The sequence below is a fragment of the Ovis canadensis genome, chromosome 13 (assembly GCF_042477335.2).
Source record: "Ovis canadensis isolate MfBH-ARS-UI-01 breed Bighorn chromosome 13, ARS-UI_OviCan_v2, whole genome shotgun sequence".
Classification (NCBI taxonomy): Eukaryota; Metazoa; Chordata; class Mammalia; order Artiodactyla; family Bovidae; genus Ovis; species Ovis canadensis.
In genome coordinates, this window is record NC_091257.1 from 79,721,475 (window position 1) to 79,744,412 (window position 22,938).

The window sequence follows — 22,938 nt, forward strand, 5'->3', positions numbered from 1 at the left end:
ACTGTTTAAACTGTTTATAATAAATATGCAGTTAAAAGGTCATTCTGGAAAAAAAAACCACACATTTTGTTGAAAGAGAGTTTATAATGATAAAAGGGTCAATCCAGTGGAAAAGATAGAACAATAACAAACATATATGCATCTAACAACAGAGTCTCAAAATACACGATGCAAAAACTGACAGAACTGAAGGAAACAGACAAGTCAAAACCAGTAGTTGGACAATACAATACTCCACTCTCAATAATAGAGAGAAAATGAGGTATCACCAAACAGAAGACGTGAACACGATAAACCAATCAGCTCTAACAGATAGCTATAAACTTCTGCCCAGCAAGAGCAGAAAACATGTTCTACTAAAGCACACATGGAATACACACTCATACACAGAAGAATACTACTCAGCTATAAAAAAGAACAAAAATTTGCCATTTGCAGCAATATGAACAGACTTGGAGGACATTATGCTAAATGAGATAAAACAGAGAAAGACAAACACTATATGAGTATCACTTGCATGTGCAATCTAAAAAATAAAACAAAAGAGCGACTATAGTGAAAAAAGAAGCAAGCTCACAGATACAGAGAACAAACCAGTAGTTACCAGTTGCGGGGAGGGGCAACATAAAAGTGGGGGAAGTACAAATACTGAGTGTAACACAGGCTACATGAATGTATTATAAAACAGGGGGAAGATAGCCAATATTTATAATAACTAAAACTGGAGCATAACCTTTAAAAACTGTGAATCACTATGCTGTACATCTGTAACTTATATAACATTGTATAGCAACTGTACTTCAGTAAAAACGCAAAAAATTTATCTTAAAAGGAAAAAAAAAGGAATTATCTCAAACCAATAGCCTAATCTTTTACTTCAATTCAGTGGAAAAAAGAGGTGTAAGCCAACCCCAAAGCAAGCAAAAGAAAAGAAACAATAAGGATTAGAATGGAAACTAATTTAGCAGAGAATAGAAAATAACAGAGAATATCAAGGATATCACCACTGACCTTATGGAAAAGAAAAACTACCTTCCTCCTGATGAATATTTTTAACTATTATATGTAATGTCACACTAAGAATTTTTGTATACAAAGCTTTATCTCATTTTGACTTATGTCCTCAGAAGAGATTCACATAAACACAGAGCAAAATCGTAGCGATCTTTAAGATTTTGAGATGTACTATACAAAAGCTTTTCAAAGAGATGCCCTGCCTTTCAGTCATCCCAGGAAAGTATGAGGTGTTCATCCTGCATACATTATTATATTTAAAACATGATGTACTATGTCAATGAACAAATTAAAAGTCCTTGAATGCCAAGCATGGATTATACCTGGCCCACAGACGTAATCCATGTGGTCCACATCTACTAAAAAACTGTGATTCTACTTACGAATCTAGATTTCCTACATCCCTGAGGGCAAAGGTCAACAGAAATGGAAGTCATTTCCCCATAAAAGCAGGCATGCACTCTCCAGTTCATCTCAGTCCCTGCAGTCATTTAATTTATGTAGATCATCTTACTCTGGGCCTGCTTCACTATATACCTACTTGATCCTACAGGCATCTAACTTTACAAACTCTAGGATACACTTTCCAGTGTTACATTAGGAGTTTGTTCAAGTTGACAAGGAATGGTCTAGCCACCACTTCACTTCAGCTAAGCATTAGGCGGCATGTTGAAAAGGGAATTACTTTGGAGCCTTCCTGGGGATTGGCAGCGGGAGAAATACAGAACTTTGAAAGGTACTTTTAGAAGCAAGATGACAAGAGTATTCAGCAAGAAGAAATGCACGCAAATAATGGTTAGTGAAGAACAAAATAATCCAAGCAAAAGCCTCTATCTGTAAACAGACTGAGATTCTTGGAGAAGCTAACCTAACTCAAAGCAGGGAAGAAAAACTCCACAAAATCAAGAACTAATGGTCCGGAGATGTCCTAAGATGGGACGTGCACCTCCAACAGAAAAGCCTCGTTCCCACTGCAAATAAGACACCAGGCTAAAGACTCCTATCTTCTTTTTCCTCCCAGGAACACACTGGTTTCTATTAAGCAAATTCTTTGATGAACGATTCAGAAGTAAAGGCCCTTCAAACTGGCCAGTAAGTAAATGCGACAGGACCGCTAGGATTGCTAAAGAGGGAATGGTGGGCAACAGTTGAAGGAATACAGTCTATGACTCATGCTATGGATGTAAATGTTCAACACTCAAATTTTGCTTTGGGGGAAATGGCATCTTTTGAAATGTTTTTTCAAATTGAAGTAATAATATGATAGCAAACACTCTCTTCCAACAACACAAGAGGAGACTCTACACATGGACATCACCAGATGGTCAATACCGAAAACAGACTGATTATATTCTTTGCAGCCAAAGATGGAGAAGTTCTATACAGCCAGCAAAAACAAGACCAGGAGATGACTGTGCCTCAGACATGAACTCCTTATTGCCAAAATCAGACTGAAACTGAAGAAAGTAGGGAAAACCACTAGACCATTCAGGTATGACCTAAATCAAATCCCTTATGATTATACATTGGAAGTGAGAACTAGATTTAAAGGACTAGATCTGATAGACAGAGTGCCTGATGAACTATGGACAGAGGTTCATGACACTGTACAGGAGACAGGGATCAAGACCATCCCCCAGAAAAAGAAAGGCAAAAAAGCAAAATGGCTATCTGAGGAGGCCTTACAAATAGCTGTGAAAAGAAGGGAAGCAAAAAACAAAGGAGAAAAGGAAAGATACATCCATTTGAATGCAGAGTTCCAAAGAATAGCAAGGAGAGATAAGAAAGCCTTCTTCAGTGACCAGTGCAAAGAAATAAGAGGAAAACAATAGAATGGGAAAGACTAGAGATCTCTTCAAGAAAATCAGAGATTCCAAGGGAACATTCCATGCAAAGATGGGCTCAATAAAGGACAGAAATGGTATGGACCTAACAGAAGCAGAAGATATTAAGAAGAGGTGGCAAGAATACACATAAGAACTGTACAAAAAAGAGCTTCACAACCCAGATAATCACAATGGTTTGATCATTCATCTAGAACCAGACATCCTGGAATGTGAAGTCAAGTGGGCCTTAGGAAGCATCACTACGAATGAACCTAGTGGAGGTGATGGAATTCCAGTTGAGCTATTTCAATCCTAAACGATGATGATATGAAAGTGCTGAAGTCAATATACCAGCAAATTCAGAAAACTCAGCAGTGGCCGGCCACAGGACTGGAAAAGGTCAATTTTCATTCCAGTCCCAAACAAAGGCAATGCCAAAGAATGCTCAAACTACCACACAATTGCACTCATCTCACACACTAGTCAAGTAATGCTCAAAATTCTCCAAGCCAGGCTTCAACAATATGTTAACAGTAAACTTCTAGATGTCCAAGCTGGTTTTAGAAAAGGCAAAGGAACCAGAGATCAAATTGCCAACATCCACTGGATCATCGAAAAAGCAAGAGAGTTCCAGAAAAACATTCCAGAAAAACACCTATTTCTGCTTTATTGACTATGCCAAAGCCTTTGACTGTGTGGATCACAATAAACTGGAAAATTCTGAAAGAGATGGGAATACCAGACCACCTGAACTGCCTCTTGAGAAATCTGTACGCAGGTCAGGAAGCAACAGTTAGAATTGGACATGGAAAAACAGACTGGTTCCAAACAAGAAAAGGAGTACATCAAGGCTGTATATTGTTACTCTGCTTACTTAACTTACATGCAGAGTACATCATGAGCAATGCTGGGCTCTAGATGAAGCACAAGCTGGAATCAACATTGCCAGGAGAAATATCAATAACCTCAGATATGCAGATGACACCACCCTTATGGCAGAAAGTGAACTAAAGAGCCTCTTGATGAAAGTGAAAGAGGAGAGGGAAAAGTTGGCTTAAAGCTCAACATTCAGAAAACTGAGATCATGACATCTGGTCCCATCACTTCATAGCAAATAGATGGGGAAACAGTGGCAGACTTTATTTTAGGGGGCTCCAAAATCACTGCAGATGGTGACTGCAGCCATGAAATTAAAAGACGCTTACCTCTTGGAAGCAAAGCTACGGCCAACCTAGACAGTATATTAAAAAGCAGAGATATTACTTTACCAATAAAGGTCTGTCTAGTCAAGGCTATGGTCTTTCCAGTAATCATGTATGGATGTGAGAGTTGGACTATAAAGAAAGCTGAGCACTGAAGAACTGATGCTTTTGAACCGTGGTGTTGGAGAAGACTCTTGAGAGTCTCAGGGACTGTAAGGAGATAGAACCAGTCCATCCTAACGGAAATCAGTCCTGAATATTCATTGGAAGGACTGAAGTTGAAGCTGAAACTCCAATACTTTGGCCACCTGATATGAAGAGCTGACTCATTTGAAAAGACCCTGATGCTGGGAAAGATTGAAGGTGGGTGGAGAAGGGGACGACAGAGGATAAAATGGTTGGATGGCATCACTGACTCAATGGACATGAGTTTGAGTAAACTCTGGGAGTTGGTGATGGACAGGGAGGCCTGGCGTGCTGCAGTCCATGGGGTCGCAAGAGTTGGAAATGACTGAGTGACTGAACTGAACTGAAAAACATGATAGAGCAAACAGTATAAATTGTAAACACACAGCTCCAGTTTTTACAAAGTGCATCTCATTCCAACACAATCAACACCCAGATCAAGATACAACACAACCACAACACCCTGAAAGCCTCCCTCATGCTCCCAGTAACAGGGGAAAGGACAGCTATCTGAGAGAAAAGCAGCAGGACCCCAGTACCCTCACTCATTACATAAAGATAAATTTCAAGTGGTGCAAAAATTAGTCATACATAATAAAAACTTTGACGTATTAGATGGAAGTAAAGACATAGTTTATAATTCAACAATGGGCAAAGAAAAACTCTGAACCCATGAATGGAAAGACTGATCAGTTTGACAACTTAAAAAGTAAACCTAAAGAGTTCCACATTAAAATGTATCATAAACAAAGTCAAAATACAATTTTCAAACTAGGGAAAAAAATAGAACACTTATGACAAGGGACCTTTAAAAACTGAGTATTTACAAGTTACTATAACCTGCACATTAGTGTCTCCTGAAAATCACACTAAATCTTAATGCCCACTGTGACAGCATTAGGAGGCGGGGCCTTTGGGAGTGATTAGGTGTGAGGGGAGAGCGCCCACGAATGGTGTCACACCTTATGAAAGAAGCTCCAGAGATTCCCCAGCCCCTTCATCATGTGTGGACTCAGGGAGAAGCTGGCAGTTTGCAACCCAGAAGAGGATCTTCACGAGACACCAAATCTGCCAGTGCCATGAATTTGGACTTCCCAGCCTCTAAAACTTTGAGAAATAAATCTGTTGTTCATAAACTACTCAATTTGTGGATTTTGCTATAGCAGCCTGAACTAAGACAAAAATCAATAAGAGAAGGTGAATCAATTAGAAATCAATATTTCTAATAAACAAATAGGAAAAAAAGGAACTACTTATAAACACATGAAAAGATATTCAATTCCATTCACAGAAAGAGATAAATTTTTAAAACTATACAGAGACTATATAAAGGGCTCTCAGAATTCATAATAACAATATTTTCCAAAGAAGACAAACAAATGACTTAGAAGCACATAAAATAATGTTCAATAGCATTAGGCAACAGGAAAACGCAAATCAAAACCACAATGAAGTAACATTTCACACCCAGTAGGATGGCTATAATCAAAAGTAGAGAGAATAGCCAGTGTTAAAGAGGATGTGGAAAAATTAGAACCCTTGTGCATTGCTGGTGGGTATGTAAAATGGTGCAGCTGCTTTGGAAAACAGTCTGATAAATCCTCAAAGGATTAAATACAAGAGCTACTATATGACCCATCAACCCCACTTCTAGGTATACACCCAAGATTAATGGAAAGATATTTCTACACACAAACTTGTACACAAACGTTAAGAGCAGCATTATTTGTAATAGTCAAAAGGTAGAAATAGCCCAAGTGTCCACTAACTGAAAAATGAACATACAAAATGTGGTATATCCACACAGTAGAGTATTATTCAACCATAAAATAGAATAAAGTGCTGAAACGTGCTATAACGGGGATGGACCTTGAAAACATGAAACGAAGTGAAACATACCAATAACAAAAGATCACATATTATGTGACTCTGTTCATATGAAATGTCCAAGACAAGGTTATCTATAAAGACAAAGTGGAGTAACAGTTGCCTATGATGGGGCTGGTGGCTGGAGGAGTGGGAGAGTGATAGCTTAAACATATGGAGTTTCTTTTCTGGGTGATAAAAATGTTCTCGAGTGACTGTGGTGGTTTCACATATCTACAAATACATTAAAAACTACTAAATTGTACACTTTAAATGGGTGAATTATATGATGTGAACTGTATCTCAGTAAAACTTAAAAAAGCTATGAAGAAACATCATTTTTCTCATACCTGCTTAGCAAATATTTAAAATACTTAAAACATATTGCTTAGTGAAGGAGGCTACTATGTGTTGGCAACATTCTATTTCATGGTTTGGGTGGCAAAGGTGAACTTATCTTCTCACAGTTACTGACATACTTCACTGTATGCAAGTTATACCTCAATAACAAAGTCCATAAAAATACACATACACACACCGTGTTGGTGATGGAGTGGATAAAAAGGCAATCTTCTTCTTTGTTACTGGGGATATAATTGATAAAAGTCTTTCAGGTACATAAAATTGGTAAGTTTATAAACAATAAAAGACACATGCTTTGATCCTAAAAGTATACAGTACTCACATGTACAAAAACTTTCACTACAACCTTGTTTGTTATACGAAAGGTGCTGAGAAAGCTAAATGTCCATCAACTAAGTCCTGGGTAAATAATGGTATAATCATACGGGGGATACTATATAGCTGTTAATAATAATGAGGCAGATTTACACATATTAAAATGAATCTACCCCCAAGTTATAGAATCACATGAAAAAAGCAAGCAAGGTACCTGTATATATGATATGCTACTTCTATGTGGGGAGAATATAAACCTAAGGTGGGGGCAGTCAGGGTAACTATTTACACACACACACACACACACACACATATATATCACATCTCTGGAAGGACAAAGAAGAAACTAGTAATCACAGCTGAACTAGGAAACATTAACTTTGTGCCTTAAAAAAGTTGATATTATTATCAATTCCCATAAATCAACTCTTTCAATGTAAAAGCTATGGTATTTCAACACAGGTGAATATCATGGAGCTTCTAAAGGAGAAAATTCTGAAATGCTTGCTATAAATTCTAAAACGCTTCCTAATTCCCATTTCGAAAGTTCCCAAGCCATAGCCATTAAATAGCAGTAGTAATAATAAACAATGACTTACATCAACACCTCCAAACAAGTCAAAAATATAAGTATTTGGATAAGTGGTTTCTTGGGTAAGTTTCCTCTCTTCAGTAACAAATGCCATAGCCTCCATGGAGAGAAGAGGAGAAATTTCCTAGTGAAAAAGGATACCAAGAGACACTGAGTTTTACTATCCAACACAAACCAGACACCAAAATAACAGTTTGCATTTTAGTCACAACTTGAATTCCCATGAGGCCAAAAACAGCCTCCACAATGAACAACAACAAAAAAAGAGCCAACTTACAGAAAAGCTGATATGATAAAAGTTGTTGTAATCATAGTAGAAGTTAACTTATTAAATACTTATATGTACCAGGCATGGTTCTTCATAAGTTACCTCTTTTAATCCTCACAACTCTATGATGCAACAGTAATGTACTGGCCCAATTTTACAGATAAGGAAACTAAGACACAAAGAAGTTGTCAGCGTCAAACAGGGTAATGTGACAGAGTCAGGACTTAAACCTAGGATGTCTGGCTCCTGAGTCTGTGCTTACAAAAGAAAGCATACCTATTGTGGGTCAAACAGGAGAAAGAATAGGAAGAATACAGGGTCCTACTCATCATGCTCTCTTCTTAAGAACCTCAAGGGAAGACGGAACCTACTGGACTAGAGCAGTCGTTCTCATACAGTGGTGAGCATCCAATCACCTGAAGGACATGTTAGAACCCAGGCTGCTGGGTCCCACCTGCAGTTTCTGATTTAATAGGTCTGGGCTGAGGCCTGAGAATGTGCATTTATCCTAAGTACCCAAGTGATGTTGATGTTGGTCCAAGTACCACTCATCAAGAGAAAGCAGAACTCTCTCTTACAGATAACCTATTACATGACAAGCACCGGATTTATATACTTAAGTCCATTTAATCCTTAAAATAATTCAATGAAGTGAGTATAGTTTGACCCATTTTACAGGTTAAAAAACAAAAATCACAAAGTTGTACAAGGTCACATAATTAGTGGGAGAACTACTGCCTCTGGGTTTCATTTCTCTCATTTATAAAACTAGAATGTAATTCTGCGGGCAACACTGTACAATGGAAGCTGGTTTCAGGAGTAGGACAAATCTGGGCTCATCATAATGATAACCACATGACGGCGGGTGGATTATGCTGAGTCTGTTTTCTCAACTGAGAAAGGAAATGGAGAAGACATCTGGATTTTCCTGCTCAGTATCTCCTTTTCTCTTCTTCAGGTAACAGCCCTACTTCTGTGGAAGACTACGAGGCCACACACAGATGTCAAGATAAGAAATAGACTGCCTAACTCTATTTGGCCCCTGAATTCACATCTTTGCTTTCTGAAGATGTGAGACAATAAATAATCTTTTTCGCTAATCTGAGTGGGTTACTGTTACATGCAATCCAAGTATTTTGGACTAATCTACTAATACCACCCATCTCACAGAGTTATCATAACAATTAAATATGCCTGGTACATAGTAAATTTCACGTATTTGTTGAATGCATAAAGAAACGATGATCACATAGCAAGCACTCACAAATATGAATTTCCCTCTTTCATCTACCTCATATCTCAGAGATTTTGCAGGAATCAAATGAAATAATGTATAATCCTTCACAAAATGTTTTCAAGCAAGCGTAAGACATTGTAATTATTTCTATCCTAAATCAAACTGTGAGAAGATCAAGAACACAAACGTCTTTTTATAAATTTTTACTTGGGAATGATTTTCAATTTACAGAAAAAGCTGTGTAGACAAAACATCTCTTCCTAAAGGTAAAGATTAAACTTATCTGGCCCTATTAATATTTATAAATGATTTATGTGAAATAATAAACAGAACTTCACATATGAAAAACATTTTATTATGATCAAATATAACTTGAATAGATTTTAGCTACATTAGAGCCAGTAATCTAAATTCAAAGTTGGACCTGCTTTCCCAGTATGAAGTTTGACCTACTAAATCAGAAATTCTACTGGCAGGGCCCACCATTAACAAGGCTTCCAGGTGACTCTGATACACACTCCAGATTGAGAACTGACTGCCCTGGATGTCTCTGCACTCTTTCCAAGTCTCTTTACCTTCAGATGTCGGTCATACTTATCAACAACCGCAAGGCCACTTCCTTGAAGTCTCACCAAAACGGGACCTTTTAAATCCCATTGAAAAAGAATATATCCCAATCCCAGGGCAAGGCCTCCTTACTTAGGCAAGTACTAGGACAAAACAAGTGAGAATAAAACCCAGAAGTATACACACCGGGAACTTAATGGTGATTATCTCTGGGTGGTGGGATTATAGGTGATTTTTACTTTCTTCTTTGCACTTTTTCTGAACTTCCCAAATTTTCTACAGCTTACTCAATAAATACAGGCTATTTTAAAAAGCAGACTGAAGAAGAGGAATAACCCAGATGTCTAGTATCACCTGGAAGCCCTGAATGCAGCCCCTCCAACGCCCCTAACAGTTACCTTGAGGATGTTTTGGCATTCAACGAAGTCACTGTGGAGGTGGCTGGTCGCATACAGCTTAAGGAGCAGCTGCGGAATTCCACTCCATTTGGACTGTTTGTCCCTTTCCGTCAAAAAAGTTTCAGTGAACTGTAAATCCAAAGGAAACAAAAAAAAAGAGGAAACTATTACTGGTGAGGAAAGAACTACTAGAACATTCAGCAAAGGAGAGCAGCTGGCTCCCAAACCCACCCAGGACAAGTCAGTCAAAGGTCTTTCTAGAAACCTTCAGAAGTTCCCCAACAGCCTGTAAGGCCCAAGTCCAGCTCCTCGTTTATGATACACCCCCTTCCTATTCTATCACCGACTTTTCTCTCTTAACTTCTTCTTTGCCCAATGCACACTCCAGGCTCCAAATGTATGTGTTTTCTCTCTATGCTTTGCATGTGTTTATTCCCCCATACATGGCTCTGTATAGACATACAGGTATGCCACCTGTACGGGGAGAAAATAAACCTAAGGTGGGAGCAAGAGGGATAATTATTCACACACACACATATACAGGTTTCAACTGCATGGGTCCACTTACATGAGAAATTTTTTCAATAGTTAACATTACAGTACTACACAATCCATGGCTGATTGAATCCACAGATGCAGGGGAACTGTGGGTACAGAGGGCTGACTCTTAAGTTATACAATAATTTTGACTGTGAAGGGGCCCCTATGCCCCTGTGCTGTTCAAGGGTGGACTCTATGCCACAGAACATTTCTGGGCGTCTTTCCTACCTGGAAAGCTCCTCCTCCTCCCTGTCTCTTCTACCTAGAAAGTTCCTTCCCCTTCAAAATGCAAGCCAAAAAGACAGAAACTTTCCTTGACAGGACTTCCTCTCTCTCCTTTCTAAGAGGGTCTGGGACCTTATCTAACATTTATCATACGGTATCATAATTACTGGTTCATTTGTCCTAAACACCGCCCGCCGCTAGAGAGCAGGTGCCAGGCTGTGTTTACTGTGCACGCCTTCTTTCTCTCAAAGAACGCCAGGCACGGAGCAGGGGCTCAGGAAGCGTCTGAAGGCATGAGCAATAGCCTAGTCTAATGACAGGTTCATTAATCACGGCAATGTCTATTCTGGGGATATGGCATTATCGGTGCCAGAAGTGAATTATTTTCATGTAGACTTGTCCCTCAATTAGATCAAAAGCTCCCTGCAGCCTACAAAGGACATGCAGGTCTTCAGTAACTGCTTGGCCTATCCTGATACACATCAGTACTCTGATCTTGGACAAGTCCCATTCATTACTCTTCCTGAGCTTGTTTTCTTAGATTGTGAAAATAAAATAATTCAAGGGTCATGAAAGATAATGAAATGTTTCTGAGTATTTGTATTAGGGTGAACCATAGGAAATTACCATTTCTGTAGGTCTAAATGATTATCAGAAATGTTATATTCTTCAAGCAAACTCAAATTAAGGCAAACCCCGAAACAATGGGGAAAAAAAACACCTTTCCCTTCCTTGAAAGGAAAAAGACAGAAAACAACAATGGCTTCATGGGACTAGGCAAAAGCAGTGCTTATAAGTTTATAGCTATAAACATTTATATTAAAAAGCAGAGCAATTTCAGATTACCTTATCTTCCATCATGAGAAACTAGGGGAAAAATGGAGTAAACCCAACCCAAAGCAAGCATGAGGAAATTAAAAAGATCCTTGCAAAAATAAGTGATATAGAGAAAAAGAAAAATAACAGGAAAAAAATCAACAAAATCAAATTTGGTTCTTCGAAAAAACAATATTGAAAATAGTTACACTGACTAACTTACATTGACTCAAATTACTATATATTCAGGAATGAAAGAGGAAACAACTACCAATTTTAAGGAGATAAAAAGGTTTACATGGAAATACTAGGAGCAACTATATGCCAACAAACTACATAAATTAGATGAAACGTACAAATTCTCAGAAGGACACAAATAACAGAAACTAACTTAAGAAGAAACAGAAAATCTGATATACCTAAAACAATTAAAGAGATCAAATTAGTGATTTAATACAAAAGGAAGAAAAAGAGGGAAGGATGAAGGAAGGAAACGACCCATAAAGAAAAGCCCAAGTGCAGATGCTTCACTAGTAAATTCTACTGAACATTTAAACAGAAATTGGCAAATTCTTCACAAACTCTTCCACAAAACAGAAGGAACACTTCGCAACTCATTCTATGAGGCTAGTATTACCCTGATACCAAAACCAAAGACATTAAAAGAATACCTAGAAATAAACTTAATCAAGGAGGTGAAAGACCTATACTCTGAAAACTATAAAACAATGATGAAGAAAATTAAGGATGATAATAGAAATGGAAAGATATCCTGTGTGCTTGGATTAGAAAACTAGTTAAAATGTCCATACACTCAAAGCAATCTACAGATTTAATGCAATCCCTATCAAACTAGCCATGGCATTTTTCACAGAACTAGAACAAATTCCTAAAATGTATATGGAACCACAAAAGATCCAGAACTGCCACAACCATCCTGGAAAATAAAAAGAAGAACAAAGCTTGTGGTATCACGCTCCCTGATTCAGACTATACTACAAAACTACAGGAGCCAAAACTGCACAGTCCTGGCACATGGACGCAGACACACAGATCAACGGAAGGAAACAGAAAGCCCAGAAAGAAACCCACCACTTATGGTCAATTAATTTACAACAAAACCAACAAGAATATACAACAGTGAAAAGGCAGCCTCTTTAATAAGCAGTGTTGGGAAAACTGTACAGCTGTATGTAAAACAATGAAATGCGTAACAACACTGCAAATCAACTATACTTCAATAAAATAAATTTTTTAAAAAAGAAATCTAAACATTTTTTCACACAGTATAAAAAATAAATTCAAAATAGGTTGAAGACCTAAATGTAAGACCAGAAACCATAACTCTTAGAAGAGAACAGAGGCAGAACACTCTCTGACATAAATCATTGCAGTATGTTTTTTGTATCTGTCTCCTCAGGCAAAAGAAACAAATACAAATAAATGGGACCTGATTAAACCTAAAAGCCTTTGCACAGCAAAGGAAGCCATCAACAAAATGAAAAGGCAGAACCTACTGAATGACAGAAAATACTTGCAAATGATATAAATAAGGGATTAATATCTAAAACATATACAGCTCACACAACTCAAATCAAAACTACAAAAAACTAATTAGCACAAATTAGCATAACATTATAAATCAACTATACTTCAACAGAAAAAATAGAGGAAAAAAATATAAACAACCCAATTTAAAAATAGGCATAAGACCCAAACGGACATTTTTTTCAAAGGAGACCAACACACACACTTAGAGCTAATAAGTGAGTTTGGCAAGCTTTCAGGATACAAAATGAATATATAAAAATCACCTGAATTTCTGTGCATCTGCAATGAACAATCCAAAAGTGAAAATAAGAAAGCAATCCCATTTGTAACAGCATCAAAAAGAATACTTATGAATAAATGTAACAAAATATAAGATCTATACAATAAAACACAAAACATCGTCGAAAGAAATTACAGAAGTAAAGAATGCCTAAATAAATGGAAAGCCATTCATGCTCAGAGATTGGAAGACTTAACATTTCTAATATGACAATATTCTCCATATTGATGAGATGGTTGGATGGCATAACTGACTCAATGGACCTGAGTCTGAATAAACTCCGGGAGTTGGTGATGGACAGGGAGGCCTGTTGTGCTGCAGTCTATGAGGTCCCAAGGAGTTGGCCACAACTGAGTGACTGAACCGAATCGATCAAAATTCCAGATGGCTTCACTGCAGAAACTGACACTACATTTAATAGCTACTCTCTATACATTCTTTGCAAGTATACAGAACATTTACAAAATGCACAGCTGCTGGGCCATGGGACAAATTTTAACACGTATCTAAATGAATCAAAACACAAACTATGTTCTCTGACTGCAGTGCAATCACTGTAAAATCTGTAACAGAAAGATAATTATAAAACCCTGATGTTCATAAATTAAAAAGTATACCTCTTAAAAATGCATAGGTCAAAGAAGAAATCCAAGGAGAAATTTGAAAGTATTCTGAAATAAATGACAATGAAAATACTACAGATCAAAATTTGTGGGGTCCAACTAAAGCTATGACTAGTGGCCAGGATAAACTTGATACCAAAACCTGGTGAAAGGAAAATTATAGGCCATTCTCATTCATAAACACAGAAGGAAAAAAAGCCTAATAAGAAAATTAGGACTCAAATTTAGCAATCTATAAAAAGGATGAAGTTTTGAATCAGAAATTCAGATTTGGTTTAATATTTGAAAAGTTTACTCAGTGTAATTCATCATATTAATAACACAAAGGAAAACAATTATATTAACATCTCAATGCAGAAATAGCATTTTGATAGAATTCAACACAGAAATTCAGAAAAGAAATGAACTAATAAGAGTATCTACAGAAAATATTCAACAAACATCATACTTAATGGTTAAGTGTTTAAGGCTCTCCCTCTTAAATCAGTAACATGCCACTTCATTCACTGTAAAGGAACATCCCAAACAGCAGTTAGGTAAGAAAAAAAAGTTGTAAGATAGGAAGGGATAAAATAAAAGCTTCATTTGCAGATATACTTGCAGATGACTGTACACATACACAATCCAAAATAATCTAAAGTATTAAAATACAGGAGCAGTATAAACGCTGCAGCAATACAAAAACCAATCCTGTTTTTATATTACAGCTACAGCTAGAAAACATGGCTTTAAAAATGCTATTTACAATACCACCAAATCATATCAAATGCCAAGGAATGAATCTAACAAAGAACACTACATAGAAAACTGTAAAATAGCATCAAGAGAGATTAAGGAAGATTATATCAGAGAAAAAGAGATGTAAGGGAAGGAGAGAATGAGTGTGCAGTATTGAATAGACTGAAAGCAATCCCAATCAAAATCCTGTTGTAAAAATGTACATACTCATTCAAAAATGTATATGGAAATGGCAAAGGACCAAGAAGAGCCAAGGAATTCTTGAAGAAAAGCAGGAGAAGCTACTCTTCTGACTCAATGTTCTATAACCAAAATCAACACATAAAATTACAGAAAATAAGACAATGTGATATTAGCATAAGGGTAAATGGACAAATCAGAGCAACAGAACAGACATGAAACAGACGTGAAAACAAACATTCCAGAGCACTGGAGGGACAAAAAAGACTCTCCAATAAATAACTGGTTAACTTGATCTCTCTATGGAAAAGCTCACACCACACCCAAAATAAATTCCTAGAACATGTATTTCAATGGCAAAGGCAAAACAGTAAAGCTTCTAGAAGACAAGCAGAGTATCTTCATGACCTTAGAGCAGGTAAAGATTTACTAAATAGAATACAAAAACCATAAGGGAAAACAGTGGTATTAAAATTCAGCACTTCTGTTTACCAAAAGATCTTTTGAGAGACTAAAAAGCCAAGCCACCAAATAAGAGACAATATCTGCCAAATATAACTACAAAGGGCTCATATCCAGCAAATAAAAAGAACTTTATTTTAAATGAAAAACCCCACCAGAAAAATATGTAAAAGATTTAGACAGGTAATCCACAAGACAGAAAGTCCAAATGGCCGATGAACTCCTGAAAAGATGCTTAACTTCACTAGTCATGAGGGAAACACAAACTCAAATCACAAGACGCCACTTCTCACACACTAGAATGACTAAAATTAAAAAGACTGGCAACACCACAGGTGAGTCAGAACATGGAACAGGAGCTCACATATACTGCTGGTGGGACTGTAAATTAGTACAACCATTTAGGAAACTGTTTAGCTGCTAATGCTAAACCTATGTACATCCTATAACCTAGCAATTCTATGTTTAAGTATACACCCCCAAGAAATTGCACAGATACGCTTAAAGAGAGAAGTACAAGAATGTTCACATAAACATTATTCAAAACCACCCAAAACTGGAAAGATCCCAAATACTCATCAAAATTACAAGGAATTAACTGGGGTTTAATACTATATAGCAATGAAAATGAATGAACTACTGGAGAAGGGAATGGCAAACCACTGCAGTATTCTTGCCTTGAGAACCCCATGAACAGTATGAAAAGGCAAAATGATAGGATAGTGAAAGAGGAACTCCCCAGGTTGGCAGATGCCCAGTATGCTACTGGAGGTCAGTGGAGAAATAACTCCAGAGATGGCATCACCGACTTGATGGACATGAGTTTGGGTGAACTCCGGGAGCTGGTGATGGACAGGGAGGCCTGGCGTGCTGCGATTCACAGGGTCGCAAAGAGTCAGACACGACTAAGCGACTGAACTGAACTGAACTGTGGTTTAATACTATACAGCAATGACAATGAATGAACTACAGCTTTACCTGTCATCACAGATGAATTTCACAATGTGGGCTGAAAGAAAGCAGAAGGCAGACATAGTACATACTGTTTGATTCTATGTATGTATGTATGCATGCGCGTGCTCAGGCGTGTCCAACTCTTTGCAACCCCATGGACTATAGCCTACCAGGCTCCTCTGTCCATGGGATTTTCCAGGCAAGAATACTGGAGTGGGTTGTCATTTCCTCCACCAGGGAATCTTCCCAACCCAGGGATGGAACCCGTGTTTCCTGGACTGGCAGGCAGAGTCTCTACCACTGTGTCACCTGGGAAGCCCTGATGCTATTTGTATAAAAACTAGTATGACTAAATGCAAAGTTAGAAGTTAGACTAGCGATTGCATTTGAGGGGAAGAAGAGTAGAGAGAGAGGTTAGTAAGGAGTACAGAGGTGATGCAGTATTTGCTACACAGTAGATAATTTTGAGCTGTTCATTTATCTTTGTGCATTTCAACACAGAAAGTTTTGTAAATGCCTAAAATAATCTTATGTACTGATTATGGAAGGATCTCTAGAATACGTGTGTAAGCGAAAAAAGCTAGAAGCACATAGTATGTATACATACTACACAATAGTATGTATAGTACAGTATCACCTGTGTAAGGAAGACCATAGCGACATATTTGCTTTCCTAAGCTTAGATAGAGGGATCCACCAGAAATCAATAACCAGAGTTGCATCTGGGAGTAGAACTGGAGGGAGATAGCAGAGGTGGCAGCAGGCCATTTTTAAGGCAGACTGACTTTCCTCCCTTTTGTACATGTGTATATGTTACTCAAAACAAATGTTACCTCCGGCAGGGAGGGACTGACATGAAAGGGGCATTAAATATATTAATAACTTCTCAAATTTGGCCATGGGTACATGTTTACTGTGGCAACACACTGGTATTACTTATTACAGCTTTTTAAAGGTCAAATATTTAACAATAAACTTAAAAAAAAAAGCCAACTATACACACAATGGCACACTGTGGATGTCCAATAAATGTTAGTTACGTTCCCCACCCTAATCCCAAATATCTAAACTTATCTCCCACTGATCTCCCACAGGAGCACTTCACTTTCTCTTCTGTCTTCTAATGGCCAGTTATAGGGACTTTCTCAATGGTGTTCCTGAGAAATATCTATGCTACTGTTAAAAGTCTACTGATTCTTCAGAACCAACTCACATCTCACTTATTCTATGAAGTTCTCATAGAACTTCAACCATAGCCCAAACTTCAAAGCAACCATAGCCCAAACTTCAAAGGAGAGAAAACGTCTTTTAAAAATAGGAAGATCCTAAGAGAACACTCAGTGAAATCGTTTTGCAGAGGGGTTAGTCAGGTGATAGACATGACTTCATTATAGTTGTTACATGTTTTAATGTACATCTACCAAAGTGTACCCACAATGAATGAGAAAACTTTCATCAATGCATATTATAGCTAAAATTACAGAAGACAAGCTCTTAAGAGGTAAGGAGTGGGAATATAGGTCATGCACAAAGGATGGGGAATGAGAACAGAACCTTTCAACAGTTACACCAAGTGCTTAAAGATAATGGAATAATATGCCATTAAAACTTTAAGGGAAAATAACTTCTAACTTAGAATTATATACCCAGCTAAACTAAATACTCAAGTATAAGAAAAAAGGACATTTTCAGACATACAAACTTAAAAGAAAGTTACCTCCCATGTTTGCTTTCTTAGGTGGCTACTAGAGAATGTACTCCAAGAAAAAGGAACACAGAATTCAGAAAACAGAGATCCAAAACATGAGAAAAAGAAATAAAATGTCCTGAATTTGGTGAAGAGAAACCCCCCAAATTCAGCTATACAGCTATTCTAGCAAGTAATTAGTCCAAGCTGAAGCAGGCCAGAGGGTTCCAAGAAGAATTTCTTTTTAAAAGAAAAAAGTAGGAGTTTTAGAACTTGGTAGTAAATTGTAATAAAAAGTAAAGCAAATTTTATAAGGATGATTACAGTGAAAGAAACCAGACTCAAAAGTCTACATATGGAATGATTCCATTTCTGTGACAGTCAGTAAAACAGCATGATAGGATAGACAACAGATGAGCAGTTGCCAAGGGATGGTGGTGGGGAAGGGTAGACTACTACAGGGGAACTTTCTGAATCTTAACTACAGAGGTGGTCACACAACTATGTGTGTTTGTCAAAACTTACAGAACTATACACTGAAAGGGTGAATTCTACTATACCGAGGTCTCAATTTAAAAAGTAGGGGAAGAAAGGGGAGCTTTTAACTAAGAAAAACACATTATACAGAATATAATTGTTGCATACTATATGGCTCTGCCGTAAACGATTATATCTTATCACTGTCATCATAAAGAAAATACCAATGGCCAAAACTGACATAACCACATTAGGAGAATCACAGAGACCAAACATGTGGCACAGGGTGCTGTGACTTAAACCCTAATCCTCTACAAGAGGAAGAGAATAGATAACCTTTAAAACTGTACAGTCAAGTATTAGCCTTATGTCATTTAGAATACTGGCTTTCCTGTTTCGTGGACTCTTCGCCTGCAAAAGAAAACAGCCACAGTGTGGGCAGGGACTGCCTGGGGAGAGTGGAACTTGGGGTGAAGAGTGGGGGCACTGCGGTTATTTTTTACAAGGTTTGTGATACCCAGAGATTCTCCAAATCACATTCAAAATACTCAACTTCACATGGAATTTCTTTTACTACTACCAGTTTGTCTTACAAGGCATTTACTCTCATTTAAAAATAATCATCTGGATTTTGTTTTCCTTGTGAACATCTGAGTAGTATGATGAAAAGAGCCACCATCCAGGCATCTTCAAAGCTGAATTTTTGGCAGGTGTTGTATGGGTTTTTTCTCTTGGAGTACTTGTGGTTTGACAGTTTATAGGAGTGATAATCTCTTACATCATGCTGCCTAAGCTGTCAACCTATTTAGTAAATGTGACACTTCCAGACATTTACAGTTTTTGTTGACTTATTTTTGTCTTTAGTGCTTTTCTTTTTAAATAAATGTTGAACTCCATAAACATAAAATGTATATTTTATTTGTTCAGTTCTAAGTGTAAGATATCAAATGCCTCGAAATAAATTAAGTGCAAGTAAATAGCCTTCTTCAAGATTAATGAAGATTAAATACCTTTAATTAATGAAGATAAAAGACATTGTTAGATTATTCTGGTAATATTAACCAATGAATGCTTGCATCCATTTTAATGGGATCTGTTATGTTTTAATATAATTAAAAGTGAATTTTATGGTTTGTGAATATAAAAAGCTGTTTAAATATTATCCATATTTTTAAAAGAATTTATCCTACTGGGGGGTTTTCAATATCAAATTATTCTTGACAGGCAAAGAAGACAGTATTTGATTTGAACCTCTAGGTTTTAAATGTTAATGCTTAGAACAAGGCTGAAAGAGGCAGTACCAATTGAAAATTTTTTTTTAAAAAAAGAGGGGGTCAATACATATGAGGTAAATAACACTCAGGTAGAATTTAAATATACCAATAATTACGAAGGAAGTGATGACTGGAATTTGGGAAACAAACAGGATGCCATAACCCAGCCTATCATTAGATTTCCAAACTGAAGTGGTATCTCTACATGTGGTGGGTCATGACCTGTTGAGTTGCCTTGCCTAGTCTACCCCTTTCCCACAATTCCCACTGACCATGGAGGGTCCTGTGCACCCCAGGGAAGGAAACTGGATTTGATACCAACTGCCATGGGATGCCACTGGAGGGTTTTAGGCAAGGGATTATAAGACCTGACTTGTTTTAGGGATCAAATGTGCTGATAAATCTGGACAGGCTCTGTAAACACTAAAGCATCATACCAGCGTATTTTATTACCCCGACAGAGGGCAAACTGAAAGGGGGAGATGAGAATAAGGCACACTAAAATCCCAATAGGACAGGCCCACTTTAAATCATTCAGCCCGGAGTCTTCTCCCAGGCTCCTCTTAAGCTCCATTTGGGACCTGAGGAAGATCAGATTTGGTGGGCTGTATTTGCCATATTAAGTTTTTGAGGTGCCCATTAGATGTCTGTGGAGATGCTGAGAAAGTATTTGGATATATCCAACTGGAACTAAAGGGGGGAACCAAGATGGAAATACAGATTTAGGATCTATCAGAATATAGTTTTGCTAAAAACAATACTTGCTAATCTTTATAGCATGCCTACTATATTTTAGACACTATTTTAAGTGCTTTACATGTATAAATGCTCTTGGTCCTTACCACAGCCTTACCAAGCTAGAACCCATGATTATCTCTATTTTATAAATGAAGAAACTGAGGCAAAAAGAAATTAAACTACTTGTTCAAAGACACACAGCAAGTATGCACCAGAGCTGGGATTCAAATCTAAGTAATCTGACTCCAGAACTCTTTAAAGCCATGGGACTGTGTGGGATATACCAAGAAACAGCACTGAGAAAGACAAAGCCCTCAGATACAGTATTTCAAGTCAAACAATTTCCTGAGTCCTGAGGATCAAATGACTGGTGCTGTTTCAGGCTCTGCAGACACATAAAAAAATAAAACACAGTCTTTCAAGAGGCCCAGTCTCAGATCTATGAGCTGATGACAACGATTTACTGAGCACCTACTATATGCCCTATACTGGGCAAGCTTTTTAGATACATTATTCTACTAACTTCTCCCCCAACAGCACTAAGAAGATGTTACCACTGCCATTTTAGAAAGAATGAAACTGAGGTTAAGAGAGGTTATATAATATAACCTACCAATAAATGACAGAACTAGGCTTCAATACAGGTCCATCTTACTTCAAAATCTGGTTTTTCCCAAGGAGTTCCTGTTACATGCTACAACACGGATGAACCTTGAAGACATTGTACTAAGTTAAATAAGCCAGGCACAAAAAGACAAACAATGCATGATTCCACTTATATGAGGTATTTAAAATAATCAAATTCATGGAAACAGAAAGTAGTAGAACGGTGGTTACCAGGGGCTGTGAGAAGGGGAAAAGAGTAGTTTAATGGCTCAAGTTTCAGATTTACAAGATGAAAAAATTCTGGAGATCTGCTTCACAACAATGTGACTACTTACTGACTGCACACTTAAAAATGAATGAGTTGGTAAACTTTACATTATGTGTTTAAAACGCAAAGAAGAAAATTTTAACCTGGTCTTTCCAAGTATTCCACAGGCCATAAGAGAATATACTCACTGTGTCATGGAAATACCTGTGAGGAAATCATTCACTCTGCAATGTGGGGGGAGGAAAAAGAGTGAAACAAGGACGAGATCAAAGAAAGCTACTAAGAAGGGACACATATGAAAGATGAAGATCCCCACTTGATCCTCACTATAGTTTTGGAAAGGAACCTCAGCCTCAACTTCTGATATAGCTCCCACACCTGTCTGTATACAACTTGATTACCATACTAATGGTCATAATTAATGTGGTAATCAATTATTACCACAGACTATAAATGGGGCTCAAGAACATTCCAGCACCTTCTATCCGATGAGTTCCTCCAGTCTCCTTCCACTCCAAGCCATCCAGCATTGGGTACAAATATGTGTAAAGAACTTAATTCTCTTTCATTCATTGAGTTAAAGAACTTTGGTGGTTCTCTATTGCTCTCAGAACACAGAAGATTATCAAGAAGAGTGCTTGGGAGCAAATTGCCTAATCTTTCTGAGCCTAAGTTTCTTCATCTGTGTTAAGAGATGAGTCCTGACACTTGATTCAAAAGACTTGAGAATGAAATAAAGACACAGTATAACTTGCACAATGCTTGATCCAAAGTATGTACTCAGTAAAGGTGAGTTGAGTTCCCTTTCTGCCCACTCCTACCTACTCAGGTCAGTAAGAGTCTTTGGGTTAAAGGACAGAGCAAGTATTTCCAGGATCTTAAGGCAGATAGAGAAGAATGCAAAGGGAAAAAAGTTGCTCATCTATGGTTATCTTATGGCAAGGAAAATACTGCTCACCCAGAACTGCTTCTTCATCTGTAACCCTATACAAACACACACACACACATATGTGTATATATATATATGTCCTTTTAACCATATAATATTAAAATGGCTCAAAACTAAGTTACTATGAAAAATCTCACTCTCATTCTCTCCCTCATCTACCCAATTCCCACTCCACCAACCACTTTATTAGTTTCCTGTACATACTTAAAAGTTTCTTTATGCAAAAGCTGTCCTTAAGTTAAGCTAATGTTTTACAGGAGTGTTTACAAGGTAACTTCTGGGAACAAGGTGAGGGGGAAGGGGAGGAGCAAGCAACCTTGGTCTTACTCATCCTGATTTACTCTAAAGCAGTGTCCTTCATTCATTTAAAAAAAAAAAAACTAATCATATAATAGCCACGTAGAGTAAGCTAGATAACAAGTACTGCATTAGTATTAACTGATTACTCTTCAGCTTTTTACTATGCACCAGAAACGCATTTAACGCTTTACACAATTGTCTTTGATCCTCACAACACCTTAACAGGTTGGTTACTAATTATCATCTTCATTTTACAAATGAGGAAACTGAGGCACAGAAAGGTAAACTTGCCCAATCAAGAGACAGCAGGGTTCTGAATCCAGGCCTGACTCCTGGAACCCTAGCTGTTAACCATGACGCTTTACACACGCAACACAGATACAGTCCCTGCACCCGTTGGAGCTCAGCCGAATGTAAGATACAGGCGAGAAAAAGA

General features: G+C 37.5%; 1 protein-coding gene across 2 annotated transcripts in view; it reads right to left on the minus strand.

Annotated features, from left to right (window-relative positions):
* The window catches only part of TRPC4AP (transient receptor potential cation channel subfamily C member 4 associated protein), a 70,443-nt gene that overhangs the window by 46,695 nt on the left and 810 nt on the right, over nt 1-22,938 (minus strand). For both annotated transcript variants that reach the window (XM_069548392.1, XM_069548393.1), the window contains exons 2-3: nt 9,835-9,963; nt 7,372-7,488 (exon numbers count right to left, since the gene is read on the minus strand). In XM_069548392.1, coding sequence (XP_069404493.1) covers nt 7,372-7,488; nt 9,835-9,963 — 246 coding nt within the window. The remainder of the gene's footprint in view (nt 1-7,371; nt 7,489-9,834; nt 9,964-22,938) is intronic.